Genomic DNA, 27,047 nt, shown 5'->3' with positions numbered 1-27,047 from the left:
GCCATTTGTATTGGTCTTGATCCTATCGAAATATAACCTCAAAATTTGTGATATCAAGTTGGGTATTTTTCACGATATGGTAAATAAAAACACCGGTCTTGTACTTAGAAATAAAGTATAATCGTATTTAGTGAAAGGTGAATGAGATTAGAGAATAAAATAATCGGGTAAAAAAAACTGGACGACGGAAAGTTTTCTAACAATAATATCGAAAGTGGGATTATTTTTTGATCACTTATTTATCTTCTCATATCACGTTGGTTTCAAATTTCGACTGTCTCAAAAATTGTGTTTCATGTACTTCTTTACACGTTACAAGACTGAAATTCAAAATTGAAACACCTGCAACTTAAAAACATTTTACCGTTGGTTAAAACAAGATCGAAAAATCTTTCCATCATGAAAATGATAAAAGCCTGTTCCCGAACAATTACCCCGTAAATGAAATAAATTTATAATGATGTGGATACAGAATTGGAGTAAGTTGTGAGTACGTGATACAAACAAGCTTGAACAGTCTGGATACAAATTGCGTAAAGAACTTTCTCTTGATGGTATGAAAACTATTCTTGTTTCAGCTCGTTTCAAGTAGGTTCCGTAATTACTGGAAGAAAAGAGTTCGTTCCGAGTTTCGTTCACTCCTGATCGCTAAAGTACACAAGTTATACGCTGTATATATGTATCTAGACACGTACGTTCCTTAATTAAATTGTCGCAGCTGTACATGTAACGGTCTAATTTCAACGGGTCTGAAAGAAGATCCGTAATGCATGTGCTTTTTTTTCGAAAACACCAAGGATGTTTATTTAAAAAACTTAGAAGTTATCGGACTTTTGGAATCATCAAAGTAGGATGCAGGATAAATCGGCGAATCATTCAAAATAAATTGCCTTACGATTTAGCAATGTGACTGTCACGCTGATTCAATTTTCACATAGTGTCTGCGAAATATTTTTCGTAACAATATTGATTCCAAGTTTTCAGTCGTTTACATTTGCCATGCATGTACTAAATAAGCAATAAAAACAAATGGTAAATGTATTTTTTCTGATTCTTTATAACTTAATCAAATATTTAAGGATAAATCGGCTGGGCCGTCGGAATCAAAAGTTGGGGAAATGAAAACGACCGATGAAAAAATCTCTAACGATATTATTCGTCACCGATGATAGTGAACACGAATGAAAAAACTAGCCTATCATGCGATAGAAACGATTCAGATTAAATTCGCCGGAGACAAGCTAATGCATCGCAGATTTGTGAAAAGAACATATAGAATGATCAAACTTTTGTGTATTTTTTTAATGTTCAATTACAACGTTTCTCAGCTTATTTCGTTCATCGCAAAGGTTCCCAAAAATCTCATCAATTCTTTTTTCACGTACACTCATTTCCAAAGTGGATAATATTAGATTTGTGTGGTTACGTTAAACCAAACGTTCGTCAATAATTATATCAGCGCATTGTAACTTTACTGGGATCTAAAATCACTCAAATGTTTTTGAGGCAATTTTTGGTGATCTGGTCAGCGATTAAAATGACTCCACGAATACTCTGATTAAGAAGAATCTGATTAAATATACCGGAATTGATTAATTTCGAACCATCCAATTATAAAAAGATTTTTTAAATTGTCAATTCCTCGGCTTGTGTTATTCGAATCCCCTCAGATTCATTTCCATCACATAGCCGGGATATTGTTTCATTGATATTCAACAATATCATTGGCGCGAATAAAATCTCGTGGAACATTTTTAAACGGTATTTTTTTGTTCTTTTTTTTTTCTTTCCAATTTTCGATTATTCAATTCAATTTTCGATATACTTTTAAACCCGTCATCCGGACAAGCCTTTTCTCCGCAATCTAAGAGGTCATTTCATCCGCGAAAGTGGATCAAATATTCCCGGAAAACAAGAATTTGTTACAATTTTAATAGTATGTAATTTCGCTTTTGGTCTAGACTGGTTTCAAAATTACAATAATCAAATATGCGATATTTACTTTTACACCTGCACGTATGACGTCCTGTTTTTTCGGTAATGTTTCAAACAAGTAACACTGAGAGAAATTTTTAGTTCCGGTTACCGCTCAGTCCTTAAAAATATTACCGTACTTTCCAATAAACATGATGAGAACTGCCATCATCACGTACGAAAACACAAATTTTTTCAAATTTTTCTTCTGTCTAGTTATCGAGTAATTAAGCATTAAAGCAGAATTCTTATGCCCGGAATATATACTTATATACATATGAAAACGCTATGCTTATACACGTGAACTTCAATGTTCAATTACTCGAGAACTGGTTAGAAGAAAAATGTGAAAAAATTGTATTGTCACATATAATACTGAAGAATGTATTCACTAAATTTTATGAAATTCTCTAAATTTTGACATTTTTTATGTTTTTAACATGGCTTAGCATGGCAAGACTGTATCGACGCTCGCCACCCTCCTCAAAGCATTTTCTAAGAGAGCACGGTAAAATTTCTCCGCTGTCTTCAATTTATTTCCGATGAGACCATAAATTTTTCCGCGGTCGCAAATGCAAAAATTTGAAATCCCGAATTTTTAACGTGCTGCATTTGAAAAATTCGCCATTACATTTTAAATTCAATGATTCTGAGAGATATTTTTTTTCTTTCAAATGCGTATTATATTTTTTGTGAGAGCAGATGAAAAATTACAAGATTCACATTCTTACGGTGCTGGATCAGAAAAATGCGTCGTCACATTTCAAATTTTGTGCTGCCAAAATGCTTGGTTTCCAAGCAATTAAGGTAGTAATTTTTTTCACAAAAACCCGTAATTTTTGCAACACGCATCAAAAAAAACTGCATTAGGTGTCTTTTACATCACGATTATAGTAACAGCAGGGTAATTTTTCTCAGATTTTTCCCTCCGTTTATCTCGACTGATAAAAATTTCCAAGTTATCACGGAACGCGCATCGTTTACACGCAGTGTATGCATTGAAGTTTTTCTTTCTCCTTGTGGATTTGTTTATTTTACTTTTTTGATCTTCTTTTCCTTTCCTTCTCTGCACACGTATAACGTGCAAGAAAATCGAGAGGTAGCTGGTTCCTACAGCCATTGGAGTCTCTATCGTAATACCCGTCGTATCTGGTCTCTGTCGAAACTGGCGAACCGTGAAATAATTTCGATACTTTGCTTTGAAGCATCGCTCACACTTCTTAGAGTTACTTCTTTTTTCTTTTCCTCTAACAGATCGGTACTCGCGGTTTTTTTTTTGTCAATCGAAACTGGGCTCGGCGTTTCACACTCACTTGCACACACGCATCGATCGTTTCAACTCTGTGCAATGCATCTCTATGAGTAAATTCTATGAGACACAGAATTCAGGCTTGATGCGAGTCTGATGGTTTCAGGCCGAAAAAATCTCTTCACTAAGAAAGAAGGAACGAAACGGTCCGACTAGATATTATACAATTTTTATTCTGGCGTATGTTACCACACATCGATTCGGGTAAATTCTGTCCAAAATGTTCACGAACACAATTATTAAGGGTTTATATACTCTGTTTGAATATAAATGAAAAATTGTTAAATAGTTAAATTTCAAACAAATTAGTGTATCAACTTGATCGATGGAATGCTAAGGTTTATGATTTTCGGTGCACAAAATGGTAAGCGTGAAAATAAATAAATAAAGAATTGATAGATCCACGTCAACTGAAATATTACCGATCGTCTACTGCCAAACAAATTATAATTAGCTCAGTAATAAAATTCTCAGATTTGTTTTCAGCGATGTCTGGTCGAGTGTGTCCAGAAATGCGCGACTTGTTTCTGAAGTCTCGAAGTAATTACGTAGCGGAATCTTAAGCGGAGTAACAGAATCTTACGGATTGGTATAGCGCTAAGTGCGTAGGAAAACTAAAAGAGAGAAACAAGGAAGGGAAGAAGAAACTCGGAAACCGGAAACCGGTTTGGTGCACGGGAAGACAGTTGATAGTAACGAGTTGCTGTGAGTTGACCATCATTATTTTAGGATATCAGGCTAATCACCTGAGTCAAAATTTAACGCCTACATTTGACGTTAACCAAAGTTCACATGAACCTACTTTGAAGGACACTGAACCTCGAAATTCTACATGGAGCCTTTAGCTCTTGAAAATTTGTAAATAAACCTTAAATCGAACTTCCAACTCCTAAAAATCAAAGCACCAAAACCTGATTTTACGCTCTTAGTTGAAGGTTAAACTTATTTCATCGTTATTTTATTCAACTTTCTTGCGATTATAAAAACACTTCTAGTTAATATAAATACAGATTCCACAATTTATTCATATATTAAACATTGAACTCTACCTGTGGAAGGTTGAAGGGGGTCTTAAACAAAGCCTACTTTGAGTCTACACTGAGAAAAATTTCGTTTGTTGCAGTAACTAGAAGAATTCAGTGAAACAGGTATCGTCGAAAAAACTGTTTGAATGTTGTTGGAATTATGAAAAACGAGGTACGCGTAACCATTTTGCACTGTTGTCGATCCTTTTTTGGTTATTGCAACGCAAAGTCAGTTTCTGAGGTTTACTCCGCTTTTTTTAGTTAAACAAGGCTTTAACGTCAATTTGTTGTTCCACGAGCATTAAATTTTCGCAACAGTTACAAGAAAATACAGTAACAGTCATCGTAGTGAGAAAGAATAGTAACGGATACTATACTTTCCGGTAACAGCTACAAAACAGATTTTCATTTTGCACCTAGAACTATATTTTTCGATTTTGGTAAAAAATGACAACAGTTAAGGACTGAGCGGTAACCGGAACTAAAAATTTCTCTCACTCTACAAATATCAAACCAATTCAAAATGACCACTCAAAGATCTTACAGCTGATTTTACTGTCAAATATCTTACTTCCCGCAATGCTTTTTATTATATTTCTCTCGTCACTAACTAGAGAAACTCTGAATTCGATTTTTTCCTGTACAATTTGATTGATCTTTTGACTTTTTGTGTCGAGATGTATTCTTTGCACAGTAAATCTGAAAATAAAAACAATAGCATTAATCAGATACCGTGATAAAAGCGCAGTTCGAGATGCAGTTTGAAATTCTCGAGTCGATCGAGAAAAATTGTGCCAGACGCAATTTTTGGGTTCTAATGGCTAGTGGAATAAATCATCTTTCGATCGTACACCAATCCTTCTACACAGCACATAAATCGCACCGAATAAGAGGATGAACCCGAATGATCACGATGCACGACCTGGGCCTTCAATAAAACTCAACTGATTACGCACGTAACGATCATTGAATAAATAATAAGCTAACGTCAATTACATCAATGTTTAAAATCAGTTCGCTCGACGAACTTATATCTTTTTTAACGGTTGAAGAGACGTGTCATTTGATTAGATCAGTCCTTGTGCCGACTTCACGTTTACGCAGACAATTTTTCGCCATCGTCAATGTTTGTAAATCACGCCGGCCGAGACTGAGCGTAAACGTTATCAAATTTATAGTCTAGTCGATAAGCTCAAAATGGTCTAAGATAGAGATACATAAATTGATTGAAAAATAACATTATTTATAAATAAACAACTGCAACGTTAATATATTTTATTACTTATCAGAATTGCCTTGAAGGTCTAATAACCGTATCTGCATTATTTTAAAAGTTCGAAGTCATAAAAGTTCCAAAAACATCGAAAAAAAACATCAGTTTTTATAAACAAATGCGCATAACAACAGATTAACAATAACTAAAAATTTTTTTTATAACTCTTTATAATTTTAAGTTTAATTCTTTATAAAATCGACTGGAATGTTCATTTTCGTATCTGTAATAGTTTAAAAGTTATATTAGTTTTTCAGTAGACAAATGAAGCAGCCGCTGCAACTTTTGTGGCGCGTGTTTTTTAAAATAACAATAAAAAGTTGAAAAAAATTTTTTTTCTTTGTCACTCTATAGAGGACTGTCAATTATGATTTTTAAATAAAAAACAATTTCTTAACTAATTATTTAAACAATAGAAATATAAAAAAACGATTATAAACAAGTAAAAATTGTTGTTAAGAAGAAAAAAATTTTTTTTTTCAAAATCATAATATTTTTAATATAATAAAGTTGTGAAAAAAAATTTTGAAAAAATATTCAATTTGTTTGTAAAAAATTTATGAACAAATGGCGGAAAAAATTTTTTTTGCAAGTCAATTGATATCTTGTATTGATAAAAAAACGATAATATCATGATTAAGAAAAAAAAATTTTTTTTCAACAGTATTACTTGGATTTTTCATTTTTTGTTCGAGTACAAAAATTATTATAAACAAAGTATGAATATTTCTTTAACTTTATGGCGTGATATTGTTTAGTATGTATATAAGAAAGGCTCCACGAAGCGAAATATTTTTGCGACAATTATTTAAACACTTTTTTTCATCTACAACGAAGACGGAAGTTGGAGAAAATTTTGTTACTTAACAATCGTTTAACTTGTTGAAAAATGAACTTTAAGTAAAATTACCAACGGGGATAAATTTTTTTAAGTGTTCAAAATACACCATAATTTTTTCAAATTTTTAAAAAATATTCAATACCTTGAAAAAATTAATCAACGTGTCGTACTCGCTTTTGACGCCGCGCGCGCGACCTAAAAACGAAGCGCGGAGACCCATTTTCAGCGTTAAATTAAAATTATAAACAATGGAGATAGAGTTCCTAAAGCTAGGAGTTTTTTATTGGAAATTTCCTCCTCTTTAAGAATCTTTTTTCAAAATTTCACAAATATGAATAGTCTATGAGATATTGGCGAAAAACGAAATGCCTTTTTTTTTCATCTTTAATTGTTTATAACTTTTGCAATTTTTTGTGTGCTGATAAAATTTTTTAGTACATTTGTCTAGGCGTCATTCCGAATCCAATGAGCTATCGCACTTAATTTTAAGAGCAGTATCTCTATTTTAGATCATTTTGAGCTTATCGACGAGACTATTATGCGTGCATTCGAAGCCAAAGCAAGCCTCGTTCAGTTAATAGCAACGACGCCGGTTATTTTCGGCACTGACGAATTCTTGCCTCGTAAGGGCAGCCTCACTTGGGCACGGTGAGTCTTAATATTTTTAAATGAAAAGTTCGAGGACCCCAAAACTACGATTGGTAATTTGTTATAAATCGTCTCTATAATACATTTTTCATCAACTTGAAATAATCCCCTGGGCCGTTTTTTTTATTTCTTAAAAATTCGTCAAAATTGCTATGTATAATAAATTAAACGCTAAATAAGCTGGTTCATTCTTATGATACGAGTTTGAATAAATATTTAAGTAAGTTGAAGTACTTGCAAATCATTATTGTAATAGCAACAACGATCGATAAAGTAAATAATTATCATATCGATAAATAGTAAAGTAGGATAAATATTCATGTTACTATTATAATAACGATTTGCAAGTACTTTAACTTACTTAAATACTTATTCAAACTCGTATAATAAGGATGAACCAGCTTATTTAGCGTTTAAGTTATTATACATAGCAATTTTGACGAATTTTTAAGAAATAAAAAAAACGGCCCAGGGGATTATTTCAAGTTAATGAAAAATGTATTATAGAGACGATTTATAACAAATTCCCAATCGTAGCTTTGGGGTCCTCGAACTTTTCATTTAAAAATATTAAGACTCACCGTGTGGGACGAAGAAGAGAAGCACGAATCTTTTCTTAGCCGGGCGCCGGTTCGGTGATTTCAATCTTCCTATGTGTTTATACGTACGAGTCACATTTCATCTTCATTCAATCTGGCCCCAGGAGTTCATCCTCAAAGTCTTTTGATGCCTCGTGTTAGGTAAAAAGAGTTCAGATTCGTTCGATTTTTCTGAAACGTTGATCGTTTCAAATTTTGACAAATTAATAAACTGTTGGAAAGAAATGAAAATTATCAAATGATTTTATTTGTTGACCGAAAGAATCTTTCTTTTACGCAGCTCTCCTGGTCGTTAGAAAATCGAAAGTCATGCTGTGTGTAATTATACACTGAGAAAAGAGTCTTGTTATAATGAATAAATGTATTTCGTTGATTATTTTAAGGAACCATTTTTTAACTGTTAACAAAAATTATTAACGTGTAGTAAGTATGTGTGCTGTTACAATTACGATCGAAATTTTGTAGTATTTGCAGCAAATAGAATATTAACTTCTCATTCTAAAATCGTGGCAGATAAAGCGAGAATTGATTAAAATTTTGTTTTTCTCTTGCTAAAAAATTAGCACTAATTGTAAGAAATTTCACACCGTGTTATCCCACATGACAATTTGTAACAGTTAAAAAATCTTGTTTGAGGATTCGAAGTTCGTAAGCTCACCGATCGCACGTTCCAAGCACGTTCTTTACAGTTTGCACGCAATTCGCAGGCCGAGCGGTTGATATATAATAAAAGCCAGTCCGACAGTGCGACAATAACGTTACGGAACTGATATTACAATCTGCGGACTTATCCGAGCTTCTTCCAGCGTTTAATTGTCAGTGCGGTGTGTTTTTGTTCATAAATTCCTGATCTGGATACGCGAAGTTACGTTTGAAGTTATATGCGTGCGATGTAAGATTTATTTCCTACTCGCACGGGGAAATTCGGACGTTCGTATCACCGATTCCATTCAAACGCACGCTACGTGATCTTCGTGCCCCAAGAACGACGTGAGCTTTTCGACCGTTCCAGAGTGACTCGGTTTGGAAAAAGTGACAGCGGCTATATCCGTAGTACGGTAACGAGGCAACGAGTATGTACTTTGACGTCGCTAAATACGACTTTCAATAAAGTGGACGATTGATTAACTGTTAACAAATCTTCATTCGTTACCAATATTTAAGTAGTTGAACATTGTGTTCGATTATTTTACATAACAGGATACTGTTTCTAAAGAAACAGACGACTTATTAACTATTAACTAATCTTCATTTCACACAAAAAAGTATATAATACAAATCCGCGATTTCGTACCCATAGCAAAATACCTATTTCACCACATTAAAATATACGATTTGTTAACAGTAAATAAATTCTGTTCACTATAAACAAGACTCTTTTCTCAGTGTACATGTAACGAATGGTCTTTGAGTGTTCGACGGTTATTACGATTCACTGATTACAGTTGACTTTGGGAAATATTGAATGCTGGAAAAACAATTTTGCTACTCAGCTTTGCGCGACCAATCAAGCTTTTCAATTTATGAAAATATCGTTTTTCCATGCGATCAAAATTCGTCAACGTGAATATTCGTTCATCAAAATATCGGCGGTAGGAGACGAACTGAGATAAAATGCGGCCTGTCGTTCGTTCGCTTTAGTCAAGACGTGCGGACGCGTCCATAATTCCGTAATTGAGTACATAAACTGAAACAGACGAGAAGCGTTAACCGTCTAATGGTAAAGAGCTCGAGAAGATTGTCGACGCGTGTCACGGTTATAATGTATGCGACAACAAGCGTTGAAATTTCAATTAAGAAGCGGCTTTAGACTGGCCATTAGCCCGTTATCACACTGCAAGCTCTAAGTTCATAGAGAAAAAAAAGAATAATATCCAGTTTGAATTTCGAACAAAAATTCAGATTCGTGATTAACGATTTTAAATCTCTCGGATACCATATTACGTCAAAATATGTGTGAGGATTTTTTGTATTTTGAACCACTGTAACGGATCCACCATTACAAATTTCGCAAATCTGACCTCAGATTCGTGATCAGCAACCTCAAATTCTAACGGTACCAATTTTCATTCGAATCCGTTTATCGATTCTCAAGATATCATCATGTTCATTTAATTTTTTTTTTAATTTGTTTTTAAATGGCTGAAAAAGTACAGAACCGATCAAAACCAATATCTAATCAGTTTTATGTTTCGAAATACCGCGTCAATTGAGACCAAAATCATTGAAATCCGGTGATTTGTTCTCGAGATATCGTCGGACAAAACAAATTATCACATTCACTGAGAAAAATTTCATTTGTTCCAGTAACTAGCAAAATTCAGTAAACGGGAAGTTAAAAATAATCTAAAAAAAGTAAGCAAAATCTCACTTCCCATGCAACTCAAGTGCGTTAAGTGTCAACGTGACTGGTAAGGAGTCGTATTTTTCAAATTGAAAAACACACGCAGAGGCATGAGATGTCCGTAGTTTTTTTATCCGGGGAATAAATCAATGCCTCAAAGAAAAAAGACATTCCCGAGTGCAATTCGATGAGACAAATATCGCCCAGACTTGAGGACAAATCACTCTGACGAAAGTAAGATGAAATCCGTTCGTCACTTGCTATCGCGATGCTGAACGAAACCCCCGAAAGAAATCGTCGAGGATTTTAAAACCTCACCTTCAACGCTTCTTTGAGAATGATCGAAACCTTCGCTCGGGAAAACGAAACGAATTTTTCCAACCGTTAGAAAGTTAACAGACATTACATTTGAGGATGTACGGAACGTACAGTTCAATCAAAAGTTTATCGAATTAAAAATATGACACCTCAAAGTTTCAAAAAATGAAACTGATGCTGATCAAGTTGAATAGAATGTAAAAAATTTCAAATACCTAATTTCAAGTGTAAAAATCCTGTCATTATCAACGTTAGAGAAATCATATCATATTGTTACTTACCTTTTTTTATTGAAATCTCCTTTTTGTTCGTCCAATTTTGGTAAAAATTCTCTCAGACAGTTTCTTTCTTAAACTCGTCGAGTGGAGATAAAAATTTGATACGCAGAATCTTTATAGCTTACATTCTAGTTATTTAAAATTAAACTTAGATTATCTATGGGGAATTAATTTACGAAGAAAACGATCTATTGTTAATCAGAATCGTATAATCAATACCGATTATTTCTTTGCAGGAGTTAACGTAATGAAGTATTTACATTTAAAAATTAGCGTTTCCAAAATTTTTTACGTATACGTAACTAGACGATTAACTCAAGGGAGACTTTCCGAGCTTTTTGTGTTGTCAAGTTTTTTTTTTTTTTTGACTCGACAGCGCGTCTCAGAAAATCTGAACAAGCATGGCCAAGTCTGTATGCTATCAAAAATGTGAAATCGCACTTGGTCTAATCCTCGAAAAGAAGAAAATCTGCGTATATAATCGAATAACGGCGGTAAGGTTCAATATATTCCCGGTTAAAATTGTTTCCTTTTTCGAGCTGATCGAGATAGCGAATAACGGGCCCGAAGAAAGGGGAAATATACGTTCGTCTGAGAATTACGGTCCATTTTAAAGGGTTGCAAGAGGTCCGTCGATATATATCGAGGAGGGTCGAGGCCTCCGGAATACCGTCCCCTCCATCGTACGGCTGATATCACGTGTGAATTCCACCCCGTGACAGTATTCTTTATCGTTGTATGACTATAAATCGCATTTGTACGCCATAAGTTTTCCCGAGGCTTGTTTTATATTCAGCGGTTAAGCAGCTCTCCCGGCTCGGTTCGTTCGCCTTGTATTACGTCATAAATTACATCCTGAGCTTTCACACACGTGTATAACCACGCGCCGCGCTTTACGCGGTTATCAAATATCTCAAATACGGTATATATACCCGCGTTATATCCTCTGACTTATGCCTGCGGGATTCTATCGCCCTGAACTCGAAGACTCTTCGCCACCCCGTGCCAGAAAGGTCACGGGTCATAGTTGATGGAGAGTTCGAGATGAAATTGCCCGCGTTTGTTTGTACGAGGTTCGAAAATATCGGACGGCCGTTGTTCATTCGCCGATGAGAAAGCCTGATGTTACAAATCAGAATCAACCCTGTTTAATCTGCCAAACGAATTTTCCATGGATTTTACTTTAAAGGGTCTCGGGAATGCTTAGACTATCCGTTCGGAAATATTTCTTGGGTCATAAAACATGTGCCCGGCGGTTCGTGACTCAATTATTTCCTCCACCCTCGACGGGAGTACAAAAATGACATTTTATGCAATCGATTTTTCGTCTCAATATTCGATTCACGGATCCTTATGAAGAAAACGATGGGTATGCATTAGCAAAAGAGCTTTTATGCAAATTGATTTAGGCGCAAGCGGCCATTCCCAAGGTTTCGAAAAAAATTCGTAAAACTTGAGAATCGTTTTATTTCGAAAGCTAATCGATGCAACGAAAACTATTTTTTTGTCGTTTCATTGCTTTACTTGTATGTTAACTCCCACGAATTATTACAGCTTTTTCTGAATGGCGCGTGTCTTTTTACAGTTATTTTACTATTTTCAACCATAATATTATATGCATAACATTCAGCCTCACCACCCTGTATATAAGAACTTTGAGTCGTAACAATTTTTTTACGTTCATTTTTTCAGTTCATTAACAAGTCAAAGTCAGATTTTCTGAATAAAATATAACACTGATGATAATTGTGATTAAACAATGTATGGAATCGAAAGAAGGGTTTATTCTCAATTTAAATAAAAATCCATACAGATAAAATTACTTTCAACGACAGTTCCAATAAATCGTCTTTAAGCAATGTCACATATTCACTTCGATGACTTCCAATAATATTCACAAGAAATCTGAAATTTCATACGATTTAAAAAAATTGCATCATACTTATTATTTTTATCGGATTTAGTTTATTTCATCTCAATAATTTCATCATGATAATTATCATAGAATTTTTCTGTGACCATTTTTCTTTTAATTTCCCAAAATTAAATAATAATATAATACACCGGTGATAATTATGATTGAACAATGTATGGAATTCAAAGAAGGGTTTATCCTCAATTTAAATATAAAACCATACAAATAAAATTACTTCCAACAACAGTTCCAATAAATCGCCTTCAAGCAGTCACATTCACTTCGAAGAATTCCAATAATATTCACAATAAATCTGAAATTTCATACGATTTCAAAAATTGCTTCCCACGAATTATTTTCAACGTCTTTATCCTCGACCGATTAAACTGCGGCATAAACCGTGAGTGGGTACATTTACCTCCTCGAGTAAACGTCATCGCCTCAGTTTCGTAGCCCCGTGCGAAATTCCGAAAAATTTGTTTGTCTTTGGAAATCCGATCTTCTCTTGCGCCATACGAGTCCGAGATTCTAATATCAGATTCCCGGGCGTAATGCCAGGGATGTTAGATTAGTCGACACTGTATCTCTCCGGTGATTCACACACACAAATCCATGCCCGCACAGTGTGTACACGTTAACGGCGTGTTCCCTGCCTGGCGCAATAAGCGTAACACGGGATAAGTTTCAGGTGAAGCGTCACGTTCCTGGTGAACGGCCGCGTTAGGAGGGATCGTTTACGACTCGGTTTCCTCGTTTTAATTGCTCGCATAATAAATTGGCCCGTCCATGCATGGATACGTGTCTGAGTTTACAAGTTGCGTCCGTAACCGAATCTGAAAGCGATTATTTTTCTTAGTTTCAGCACTTTGGTCATCTTATCGGCCGTTTTCATCACCGTGCGAAATCAGGCGTTCGATCCATTCAACGAAAAAAATGGTGAGTAGACAAAAAGACAAACAAAGCAGACGAATTATTCCGCTTCTTTGCAGACATTGATTTTCAGATTTTTATTCATTTTGCGTCCCATCAATTGTTCATTTTCAATGTTACCTCTGGTTTCCAAGCGTTACGGATATTTTCAGTGATTTTAAGATCGAATTGGCTTACAGAAAACTACAACAAATCACTCGATATTAATGAAAATTGCTTGGTGATTTGACAATCTGCGAAAGCACAGGATCGGGCGAAAGTTCGTAGAATGACAACGAATGGACGTTCACCATAAAATTCACGACGATTTTCATGATTTCTGAAACCTTCCAAGTGATTTTCGATCATTCCAGTTCTCTTTCTTGACTCGTTATCATTTCAAAGAATATTACATTCATCCAAGATAATCTGATTGACAATTTGATAACCGATCAAGTTGACTTTCCTTAAGTGAAACGTGCAGTGACGCGTACGTTCAGACTGTCCTTTCAACAGACATTCGATCACGCTTCAGGAATGTTCTTCGTCATATTTCGTTGACGCTATTTAACTCTGCTCGCTGCAGCTGCGAACACGGATGAGGAATAATACGCAGAAGAGACGGGACAGAGAAGAAAATAAAGGGAAAAAGATAGGGACGAATGACTGATCGGACACGCCTGTCTTAACGTTGGCCTTCGTCGATGGAACGATCGCTCGCAATAGTCGCTTAAGATCGTAATACCGATTTCGTCAGCTCCTCCGCAGTCACACATATAAATAGTCGTAATTTTCAGACTGACTGACAGTGTACCAACTGTACACTGTTCAGATATAGAACGACTGGAAACGAATGCCGGTACGCGAAGTAACTCTTGCGCCGAACGTTCATGGACTATTCTTTGTCGGACGGTGAACGCATCAGAATCGCGGTAGAATTTTTCGAAAAGCCAGTTTAATTTAAGCAAACTGAGAGAAATTTTAAGTTCCGGTTACCGCTCGGTCCTTTAACTATTTTCATTTTTCACCACGATCGAAAAATATAGTTCTAGGTACAAAATGCGGTCAATGATCTCGCCTGCGTGAGAAACACTCGTTACATCAATTTTTCTTTCGTCAGATCGTTCGGAAAGCTTGACCATTTTCACATTATTTACGGGATTGAACGATTGTCGAGATACGAACTTTCAGAGGCTGGGAGATTTAAACACCGTGGTAAGAAAATCGTGAAACGAGAACCGAGTCGCACTGCAAATGCACATCTGGACGCGGTGTCTTGAATTCAAAGTCTCTCAGGAAGCGGAGCGATTTATGCAGTTTACGTTTAGATTTTTATTTTAGGCTTTTTATAAACTCCCCCCCCCCCCCCCCCCCCTCTGTCAAACCAGTTCAGGAATTATGTCTACAGGGAAGCAGATTGTGAATACGTACAAGTTTGTTTTCGGATAACGTCATGTTTGTTTAATAGGTGCAGTCACCCTGACGGCTTACGTGCATTCGTCATAGTCCAGTAAAAATAGGCCTGAATTAAAAGTTTTCGGGATGCGGCTGCATTTTTGTGTATGGAAATTTTCGACCCTAGGCAACTGAAATTTGAAGTCATTTTTGAACGCATAGACGGCGTTTTTGGGGAGCAGCAAAATTTTACGTTTCTTGCGTTTTTCTCAAAAACTGCTGTCGACGGATGAAAAATGACTTGGCCATTGTGTGGAGCGGAAAATTCTGCATCGAATTATTTCCTCGTATGTCGGAAACTGAATCGGATTAACAAATTACGGATTTAGAAGAAAGAGGTAGAAGATATATGGGATATTCCATTCCAAATCACCGAGCTTGGAATCGCTTACTATTTTTTTTTTTTTTTTTACTTTCGTACGATACATAGTTGCCACTTTTGTTAGTATATGACTATAGGTATAAAAAAACTACCTTTCGAACTATATTAATTCTTTTCTGCATTACTCAAGCTTTCTCAAAACCGACGTCGACTTAACGATTGGAAAAGTTCACAAAGGTTATACAACTTAAAATGATAATTTTAAGACCGAAATAAGAACGAAATTTCGGCTTTTAAAATTTTTATAAGCCGATTCAAATATTTCGTATCAATAATAACGTCTTAACTGGTCACGCTGTCGTTTTTGTGGCATATTATTACTATTTAATTTTAACAAATCTGATGAACAATAGTCACAATAAAATTCCATGATTCATTATGTCGAAATTCTTTAGATGAAATATTCAAATCCCGCTGTACAAATATGAAAAACTGAAATCTCACGGAATGCCGCTTACTTATATTTTTTGACGCAACGTCTTAGTGACAGCCAGATATGATTGTCTAATGAAACAAATGAGCCTATTTGACAAGAAGAAATGGAAACTGCGATGACTTGGGATTAATCATATACCATATCCGTGCTTTCGTCAGCCTTTGGTTTCCATATCTCTCGTCGGAAACGGTGACCTTTGATATAGTTGCGGTTGATCTTAATTATTCTGCAGCTATTCGCCGCGGTAACATAAAATTAAGTGTAGAAGAGTTAAAAGATTGCTCGTAGTTTTATTGTATCGTCAGTCACTGGTAAAAAGTATTATTCGTTCGATCAAAATAAGGAGCTATCACAGCGATATGTTACAATTTTCTTCCATTTTACTGTCAGAGCTGTCTAATCACTTTCTTACAATAAAACTGCAGAGCTATCTGATAAATTGCTGTCATTGTAGAAGCAGCATCGGCTCTCTTCGTACACAGTCAATCCAAAAACTTTGTCGAGAAATTTGTTTCAAAAAATTTGACTAAATTCTCACGATATTTAACAAAATCCCACGCAATTCGTACAAACAGAATCAAAATTCATTGTTATAATAATGTCTCTTTATTTTATCCTCTTGGATCTGTTCCACACTGAGAGGAATTTTTAGTTCCGGTGACCACTCAGTCCTTAACTATTTTCATTCTTTACCACAGTCGAAAAATATAGTTCTAGGTACAAAATGAAAATTAGTTTTCTAGCTGTTACCAGAAAGTCTAGCATCCGTTACTATTCTTTCTCATTACGATCACTGTTACTATATTTTCTTGTAACTGTTGCGAAAATTTAATGCTTGTGAAACAACAAATTGACGTTAAAGCCTTGTTTAACTGAAAAAGTAGAGTAAACCTCATAAACTGATTTTGCGTTGCAATAACCAAAAAAGGATCGACAATAGCGCAAAATATTTACGCGTACCTCGATTTTCTTAATTCCAACAATATTCAAACAGTTTTTTTTAACGATATTTGTTTTACTGAATTTTTCTAGTTACTGTAACAATCAAAATTTTTCTCAATGCATAATTGTTTATATAGTAGTACTACTTAAGGGTACTCTCTGTGAATTTTTTTCAGATTTTTTTAATTTCCTCGTATCGGAAATGGTTTTTTTTTAAACCCGTATATAACGGAACATTAAAGTCGGGTAAAAAAAATTTACGTAATATTGCGTGAATTTGATTTAGTATGTAAAAAAATCGTGCTCTTCAAATTTTGAATAATTACTTCCAGCTTTCAGTCGGTTGGCTTACTTTGTACTCACTCATTTCGACTCACGTTAAATTCAATTTCAATTTAAATCACAGAACATCTTTTCTTTACGACATTATTTTAATCCCTAGTTTTCGTTCAGCGACCTCAACATAGCATAAAATAGTCCCACGATGGCTCATTTTATTCCCCATTCTTTTCGGAATCGCTCAAAGTATCTCAACTATGCACTTTTTGGTCCCTGAAATGCGGGAAAAAAAGCCACACATTTTTTTTGACGATTTTTGGGATACGAGTAACTTTCCCGAATTCCGTTGCAAAATCGCCGTGCATCGTCAAAATTTGTGCCCCTTCCGTTCCTTTATTTAATATAGGAAGAAAAAGGGTGAGCTTGCTCGGTCGGTAAAGGTGGAAGCATGATCTCCTTAGATAGACAACCTCGGGCCGCGAACCTCGTATCGGTCAGTTGTTCGCCCCGAAACTATTTGGAAAATTCTCATTCCGCAATTACAGGTCAAGTGGGGCTTAAGAGATTCTCCGACAGGGATTCTCAATCAACGGCCATGCCTCGTTGTCCTAATGCCAGAGGCGATTCGAGGGCGTTGTCCTCGAGGTTCCATTCCGCTGCCATTGCTGCAGGCTCGAGTTTGGCGAAGCGAGGCGAGGTGAGCAGTGTGTTCTCTTATCAGAGAGGCTGGGACGAATAGCTCCCGCAGGATAAGCGATAACGTTCATCCTCATTTCTGCCCTCATTTGTATCCGCCCTTCCCGCGTCGCGTTTGCAACGTAAAAACAAATAAGCTAAAAGTAGAACCGAATCTTCCAAATCTCCCGATATTTAATACTCATTGAAACCACACTGAGGAAAATTGAGTAAAACAGGTGTCGTTAAAAGAACTGTTTGAATATTGTTGGAATTACGAAAAACGAGGTACGCGTAAACATTTTGCGCTATCGTCGATCCGTTTTTGGTAATTGCAACGAAAAATCAGCTTCTGAGCTTTACTCTACTTTTTTAGTCAAATGAGGCTTCAACGTCAATTTATTGTTGCACAAGCAACAGTTACAAGAAAATATAGCAACAGTGATCTTAATGAGAAAGAATAGTAACGGATACCAGACTTTCCGGCAACAGCTAGAAATCTAATTTCCATTTTCTACCTGGAACTATATTTTTCGATTGTGGTAAAAAATGAAAATAGTTAAGGACTGAGCGGTAGCCTGAGATAAAAATTTCTCTCAGTGCATTCCGTGAAACGTTTATCCTCACTGCAAAATCAGTCCCTGGAAGTTTCTGTTTTGATGTATTATTTTTCGAGATATTTCAAACAATTTTCTTTCTCGACTTGTGGCCGTATTTTTCTTATGAAGACGTTGCCGGCTGGATTCAGCCGACAGTTTAAGTCTTCACAATCACCGCTTCAAGACTTTGTAATATTTCACACGCGTGTATCTCGCGTGTGTAGAATACACGCGAGCACAGAACACGGGCCACTCGAAACGACGATGAAATTTCGTTGCCACCTTCGTCTGGGCCGCCGGAATGCGTGGAAACGGCCGCGTCATTCGGCTGATCCTCGACCGAGTCTAATCACTGAATTCTAGGGCCAGGGGCCCTCATCATTTCTTGCGTTTCACCTTCGTTATCTTCTTTTTCAACTTCTCGATTCGACGAACTCGTTCAGACTTGCAGTAAAGATTGTCGCGATAGCCGATTGCGGATCAGGGGAAGAAAGGAAGAAATTAAACCAACAGGACGGGTCATGCGGAACCGCTAAAGTTTTTTACTGCCTTGGGCATCGTCGCGTTAAGGAAATTCTTGCGTTATTTAATGGGTTTGAAAGATAATTGTAATCTTATCACGCCGGAAAAATTATAGGTCTAGTCAATGAGCGAATATTGAAAAGTTGGCAAACTATTCCGGCGAATGCAGTTGAAAATGATAAAAAGTTACCATACAAAAATGCATCCCATGTACGTGATTAGAATAAGAAGACTGAACCAGGAATTTATTACAATTGGTGTACCTGAAAAATTTCGATCGATCGATAAATAATACACGAGTAAATCAATGAAACATTCAGACACGATTTCGCTAGTTTCTATACTCAACTGAGTACTCAAGTGGTCATTACTTCTGAGAAATCTATTATCGGGTAACAGAATTAGCTGCAACTCGAGGTTTTGATGAATTCTGATTGATTCCTACGACAGGTGAATGACCATTCCCACCGAGAAAATTGAGTTTGAGTGATTCATGATCTAAACATTGGCTCTAGTTATTTATTTTATCAACATTTTCACATATGACTCAAAAAAGCAATATTTAGATAGAAAATTCGATTTTTTTTTTTTAATATCCAAGTGCTATCAATGGATTTAATTAAACCTAATCTGTTCGGACGAAAGGAGCAAAAAAAAAAAATAAAAATAAAAAACATGATACTTTGTTGTTCCCGCCGTAAGAGTGTTCCAAAGAAAAAGAAATTTATTTTCTTTCAAACGCGCGTCAAAATTTCGGTAGAGCATCTCAAATAGAATATCTCAGGCAAATATGAGCTCGTAATATTGATATTTAGATGTGCCTACTTAATTTTTTCCATCTTCCATTTAAATAAGACCCAAATAAAATTCGACAATTTTTGAATTATTTTTCTCGTAAACGGCTTGACTTATAAACTATCTAAATACAGATTATTATAGAAAATTTCACGCTTTATAAAAAAGTATCGAGATAGAATTTTTCTAACTCTAACCGATTAAGAGATATTTGCCTGTAAACATTGAGTCGTCTCAAATATAATACAACAATAACATAAAAACTAAAGCCAATCTAACATAATCATGATTTAATCTGTGAGTTCTACGTTCTCAAATACCGAGGGTGACGGAAAAAATCGGGGTGAAAAAAAAAATTGTTACTCAATGACTCGATCACAGCTTATGCAATATAATTTGAAAACGCGACAAAGATCCTCGCGGAAAGAAAACCTGCGTAAACATTTTTGTATTTAATTTACTTAATTAAACACAAGATTGGAAGTTTGAATAATGATTTTTTCATATTAAGACTAATCGGAAGAATTTTTCACTATCCTTTTTACATCCTTTAATCGATGTCATCTTCATCGAAGAAGCTTAATATATTTTTAGAAATCGTTCAAAAATCGAGTATTTCGTTGTTATTTTAAACATCGAAAAGTTAACTTTTCATAGAAGATAAAAAAAAAAAAAAAAAAAAAAAAAAAAACAAGGAAACAAATTAAAAAACTCAGATCGCTCGGGCACGGTGAAGAAACCAGGCAAAGGAATATCTGAATTAGATTAGTTTAGTCGTCTGCCTGCGGCTGTCAGTCGTCAGTCAGTCTCAACGAGGCGTTTTTGCGTTGGAAACAGCCGTCGAACGTAGCCTCCGTTCATCATTTTGCTGCCGAGAAAAAATCTTGTCAGTAGCTGTCAGCGAAGGATGCTGCCTTACAAGTGTGTTACACAATTTGCAGGCTAGCGTTGATGAACGAGTTGGAACTTCCAAATTCACGCGTATACTCCCGAGGCTCGAGAATTCGGTGGAAGTCGCTTAAACGATTTGAAAAGAGTAATTTCGTCCTTAAATACCACTGGTAGAAGTTTAAAAATAAACTTCCCTCGTATTGTTCAAGTACAATTTATAATTCAAGCAATCTCCAGAAAATTCATCTTCGTACACTTACAAAATCAGTGGAAGTGTTTAAAGATCGGCGAAATTTTAGATTTATTCGATGGAAAAAATGATGAAAAAACTATCGATATCCATCACGATTCTCGAGATTCGTTTTTCATTCAAAAAAATTTCTTGTTTTCACGAACTATGTTCGGTTTATTTAAATCTCAGGAGCGTGTATTGCCTAAATCGATAGAATGCTTGAACGATTGGAAGAGTGGTGATTGTGGCCCGAGCAGTGTGTCAGATGTTGAAAACCGTATTTACGTATGGAAAGAATATTTACATGCGTTACTTTATAGTTTTTCAATAATAACAGCATCTGATCGATTCGAATTTGCACGCTAATCACCGAAAATCAATCCAACTCTTTGAGCAAATTGATAAATCTGTTTAAAATATGAAGACTTGCATTTCTGAAGTCTAAAAATTCCCGCGAGGTCTTCCGACATTGTGCGGACCTACGAATTCGTTTAAAAAATTTCTCTAAAGCCTGGAATTTCTCCTTTTTGCGAAGGAGAATTTTTTCACGCAACAACCAACCATCGAAGAATCTCGACCGTTATCACGCGGAAAAAATCTGCAATGACCGTAATAATTATTCGACCAGATATTACCCGAGTAACAAAACGTATTTCGGAGGGTAAATACGACGCAAAAAATAATGGAGCTGTAGACTGTATCGCTCATTGTCAGATCGGTGGATTACATTTTTTCGATCAATGTGTAACGTACGCGATACGTTGTTGTAGCCATGTGTTATAAAACATCGACAGAGATCACCGAGGGTCGGGTAAATAAAAGAGATAAAATGAAGTAAAAGAACAAAAACGATTGCAATAAAAAATAAATAAATAAATAAAAAAAAAAAAAAAAAACGGAAATGGAAGCGAATGTTATCGCGATTCCAATGACTCGGCTGATTATTGCCAGATTCAAGCTTTGAACAAGCTCCGGTGACCGGTTTCGATTTGAGAAGCGTCAACTTCGATCAATCCACCGTAACGAACTGTATTACCTACGCAATTCAGCATGAATGAACCCGACCACAGGCGCTAAACTAATTTCAGGGTGTGGCATTGCGGACGCTAGACTGTGAATCCGGTTCCACCTCGGCCTCAAATAACAACTTGAACTTTAACAAGTTTAATGCTTGTGATTCTCCTGAAATTTCAACTACAGCAAAATGAAGAGTCGCGCGGCAGAGCCGAAGATTTGAAAATCGCTGATGAGATACAACTTTTATCGATGTTTTACGCGTTCGGTTTCGAAGTATGGATATTCAAATTATCGCAAAGCTCGAACGGTGCTGTTTTAGCCGTATTTGCTTAGCCTCGAATAATGAAACGAGTTTTGGAAGGATGTTGGAAACAAGCCGGCGAACAGGTAGCGGAGATGATAATTAATTAGACTCTGACAGAGATACAGCTTTGAAAGTCTGCCTGAATTAATACAGGGGTTCTAGTTCTGGTCTGAAGTCGGCTGAATCACTCGAAAATGTATTCATTCCCGGTTTGCGTGTTTTCAAAGGCTTGGAGTCGACGTGTCACAATAGATGTACACACTGTGTACTGTTAGTAGAAAAGCAAACATTGTTGTTTGTTCCCAGTCAATTTGTGTGTTTTTTTTTTTTTTTTTTTTTTTTTTTTTATAACAGATATCCGAATGGTGAAAATTGGAAATTGTGAAAAACGTCACTTTCGATAACGGAGATTTATTTTCAAGGTATTCAGATTGTTCTATTGTAAAATGCACGGTTTTTGAGAAATCAGATTCATTACGGAGAAAAATACCCAGCGAAACATTTTAGTAAAATTTACAATTTCAATTTTTCATTGAGTTATATCTTCGAAAAAAAAACTTTTGTTCGTCGTAGGTAGAATTTTTTTCCTCCGTGATAAAGAAACCGACGAAATTGTAATAAAACTCGTGATTCTCTTCACGGGGAAGAAACCTTTTACATGTACCTGTGAAGAAATTTTCTACAAAATTCGAATCTTCAATTTCACTCAAATTCTGTGTTTGACACAACATTCGTTTCTCTCATAAATATTTGAAAATTTTATAACTAAAAAGAAACCCACTTCCAAGTTCAATTTTTTACTTCAAACACGAGTCTTGACGCGAACATCGATCAAAGTATGAATTTGGGTAATTTTTTTTTTTTTTTTTTTCTCGCGCGCGTTCCGCGGCCTGGAATAAAACCGAAACCCGTATAAATAAGAGCAAGAAAAAAACGTCTGCATGCAAATCTCGGTATCTGTATAATACGTCTCGTAAAATCGTTCGGCGGTTGGCGGTGGGGGGAGTGAAACTCCGTGAAAAAGAGAGACGTACGAGTGTAGAAACCAGCCGCAGACCGCCATGACTCCTTTACGAATAAAAGGTTTTATCTACAGCCGAGACTTATGGAGACAATCACGACTTTACGCGCACCCTGAATTTTAAGCAGCCCTCTCGCGTGTCATATTCGCGTAAGTGCGAGGCTGGTCTCTTCGGGGTTCTTCGGAGAACGATGGAGGGGGTGGTCCGGGGCCACCACCCTGTAATGGCGCGATACCCACCCTCGTCCCATATCTTTCCCATGGGAATCGCTTTTCGCAATCATCGGATTGTCTGTCTGTCTGTTCCTCTCCTCCTCTCCCACCTTCACCATCTTCCTACTATTTTCCTCCCACCCAAGGTTCTTCTACCAATTTTTCGTCTGTTCGATCCAACTCGCGTCATCGAGTCATCTTTCAAGCCTCAAGGTAAAGTCTCTGAGAAACTCCGGGACGCTGATGGGTCTGAATTGAACATCCAGAGAGAGGCCAATTTTCGTTCCATCAGGGGAGAGGTCGATAGATTTATCTGTAATGTCTGTGCTACAGCGGAAATAAGATATTCCACTCTGCTCAGGGAATGGATATGTAATATGTGTATGTAATATTGTGATGAGAATTAGTACAAATGATCTTTCATAAATAGACAGAAATGAAACTAATTATTCATCACGAAGGAAATTTTTCAATTGTATTTTAGGTTCCGCCTTGGAGAAGCAATATCTTAGGTATGTGAAAAATGCGTATTTTGTTTAATCGTTCCCTTTTTTTTAATGAAATTTTAATCAAACCCTATCACGTATTTTGTATGAGGGGGCAATTTCAATTGGTATCAATCAAGATCGGAAATCGAAATTTTGTATTCGATCCGCAATTTTGAATATTCCAGTCCTAGTCAAAAATATAGCCTCATTCCCTTTGATATTTTTTTTTTAACAACCCTTGCACGTGAAATATGAGTTGATTTCTCGGTTAATTTGCGATTTCAGAAGCGTCCGTTTTTTTTAAATTCGTACATGTCAGAACAATCTTGTGAATTGTAACAAAACTTTTCAGCTGCTGTTGAAAATGGAGTTTTATTTATACCAGAAGATAAGTAATTTCGAATAATAATTACAAATATTTCCAAGTGGTAAATATTTGATGTCTCAATATATTCATTACTTCGTAGTTTTCAAAATTTTGCTCAGATCTGAGAAACCGCGTGCCCCGGAAATACGAAATTGAATTGCATCTCAGGTGGGGGTAAGAAACAAGAAAAGTAAAATCTAATACCAAATGTAACAATCTAATGCACAGATATAAATTCGCCGTATCCCACACGGTCAGTTTTCGCAAGTTTTATTGGCTAGTTTCTAAAGGGAGTGTCAAGCAGCCTGGTAATTGTTGGGGAACTAAGCTCCGACCTAAACATGTAATTAGGCTTTGATTATGCCGTCAAGCTCGGACCGGCGGCCTGCCAGGCCCGATTTAATTAAAACTCGGATTCGTACGCAGGCGTTCGTCCCTCTCTCTGGTGGATCTTCGCATGCATGAGACTAACGTCGGGATCACCGGGCTGTTACTTAATTGTTCGTGGCAGACCCTGTAGCGTCGACTCTGCAACCCTCGAGGGATCTGATTTCTGGCGCTCTCGGTAACGAGGAGGCATCAAGTAGGCACCAGAAGCATCCCAGAGGGACAAACGGGCGTGTAAACGGTCCCGCGGGACACACCCTATGTTTTTTAACCCGTGAAAAATATTTCGCCTGTGTGTATAGTATGGTCTGAAAACTTTTTTTTTTTGTTTCTTTTTTATATCCTTTGTTTCTCCTTTTACGGGAGGCGATATAGCCCGGGCAAAATTAGTTGCGTAAGAAATTGAAAAAGAAAGAGAAACTTGTCCGAGAACGAAACTTTTCAACCCTGAACCCCTGGATTTGCACGAAAGTTTATCCTTTATAATATAACTAAACCAATTTCATTCAAGGATAATTTATCACGAATTAAACTACTTTGATGAAATTTCGTGCTGAGAGTTTGGGGCAAAAATTTCAAATCCGTTAGATAACTGATGCTCACAGTTTCGATTCTTCCGTTGGTTATTTACGTTTGTATGATTTACTGATCGCATGAAATTCAAGAGTGCGGTGAAAAAATGTCCAAGTGAGGGAAAATGTGTCCGAGTGAGTGGCAGAAATTCAATTCAAATGATTGCTACTCAAAACAATTTGCAATTTTGTATTGAGAATAGAAATATAAAACCTAGTGCGTTACACAGTGCAAGGAAAACCGATATGCATTTGGTATCAACACCTTCTTTTTCTTATCATTACTCAATACAAGTTATATGGATTACAAAGAAAAAAAAAATAAATATATTCATCTCCGAATGGGATTGATTTAAAATTCCAAAAAATCTACAGAGATTACTTCAAGTACCGCTAACTATAAAATGTGGAAATAAACGTCTAAGCTAACTGAGAAAGTCTGGTGAATAGTTTTTCAATTTTTAGATTCGAATATTTTCTGAAGACTTCCTTCATTAAAAGACTACAATAGTAGTCATAGAATGTTATTTTGAAAGAACTAATCGTCGCCATAACCACGAGTATTTACAAAAGAGCTGCGTCATGTGAAGATCAAAATTAACGACCATGCAAGAATCAGTTCTTCTTGCACCTTGAGTCTATTTGAAACAAATATTTTTGAGTTGTCCATCAGATTGGTGTTCGAATGAACGTTCTTCTCGGATTGGTTTCACTTTTGCAATGTTCAGAAAACAATCTTTACACTTATAATTGTTTCCAAGTACCACAAGTGGAGGTAGCCAACAGGAAGAAAAAGACAAGAAGTAGATTGATAAAGCTCTGGAAGCTGCATTATTCCTGTTCCAACCATCGGATGTTGAAACTCTGGATGGAAAAGTAACTTTATGTAGTCAACCCGAAATGCGCTTCAGTTGCAGAATCGCGACACTTTTTCCTCGTTAATAAACGTGATGGATTTCGCAGAAACATGTAAGCAACAACTCGAATGACTTCAGAACTGTTGGGTCTGCACATGCCTTGGTTCTTCTCATTTCTGATGACCCTCGATCCATCTTCCGCCCTCTTGAATACAAGATTATCAGGTTGAATGATAGCTGGCCTGTTACATTTGTGGACTTGGACTACAGGGGACCAAAGATATGGTCCAAGAATTAATTACGCAGCTCCAGGCGATGCCTGACAGGTATAATACTAGCCAATTCAAGGTGGTAATTCGATCCCAAGATCTGTTTACACCAAATACTTCTCTGCGTTGATGCAAAAAACAAAATTTATCAAAAATGTTTAGAACAATTCTGCATCGTCGTTGTTAGTGACTTGCTAAAGTATTAGAAGAACGAAGAGTGAAGTTCTCATGTCTTTTAATACGTAAAAAATTTCTACACCGTGTTGAAAAAAGCTTTTGAAAGACACGGTAATGATTATATAACATTATTCTATACCTTTGCGTATAGTACAAGGTAGTCGAGAAAAAAAATTTAATCAGTTCGAGGGTCGAGATTCTTTTGGATCCAGTGCCAGAATAAAACGCGTGAACCCTTCGCGTAGTGAAAAAACGAATTGGACTGCGACTAATAACCTAAAAAAAAGTCATAAAGTTTTAATAAAATTGTAGATAATCAGAAATATACAAAAAAAAGTATGTAGTAGTGAAATATTGCTATTTTTCTAGAATCACGTCACCGAATCAAAAATGTCTGACTCAAAATTGAATTTCTCAAGGCTTTCTTCATCGATATGTGTTGCATAATATCTTTATTGTTAGCCTTTGGATTTAAAATGAAGTTATACAAGGCAAATTGTTGAGGAAGTTGGTGAAACAAAATCACTACTTTTACGCTCACTTCATTACGAAATAGTCGGACATTGAGGATTTATCAAATTCATACATCCGGAAGTTACGAAGATTATCTTAAAAATTGAAGAAAAAAACAAAATCATAAACCAGAGCTTGGATATCTTCTTTCCATTTCAAATCACTTCAAAAACAGTAAAAATCTTAATATGTATATTCCTTTGACTCCGTACGGTGATGGC

General features: G+C 36.1%; 1 protein-coding gene across 1 annotated transcript in view; it reads left to right on the top strand.

Annotated features, from left to right (window-relative positions):
• Positions 1–27,047, top strand: part of LOC107222955 (collagen alpha-1(XI) chain) — a 152,346-nt gene that overhangs the window by 9,194 nt on the left and 116,105 nt on the right. Inside the window, exon 2 of the mRNA XM_046730649.1 lies at positions 13,381–13,460. Within this exon, the coding sequence (XP_046586605.1) occupies positions 13,381–13,460 (80 nt within the window). The remainder of the gene's footprint in view (positions 1–13,380; positions 13,461–27,047) is intronic.

Source organism: Neodiprion lecontei, chromosome 2 (assembly GCF_021901455.1).
Source record: "Neodiprion lecontei isolate iyNeoLeco1 chromosome 2, iyNeoLeco1.1, whole genome shotgun sequence".
Lineage (NCBI taxonomy): Eukaryota > Metazoa > Arthropoda > Insecta > Hymenoptera > Diprionidae > Neodiprion > Neodiprion lecontei.
The sequence above is the reverse complement of the archived record's forward strand: the minus strand, read 5'-3'. Positions and strand labels throughout refer to the sequence as shown.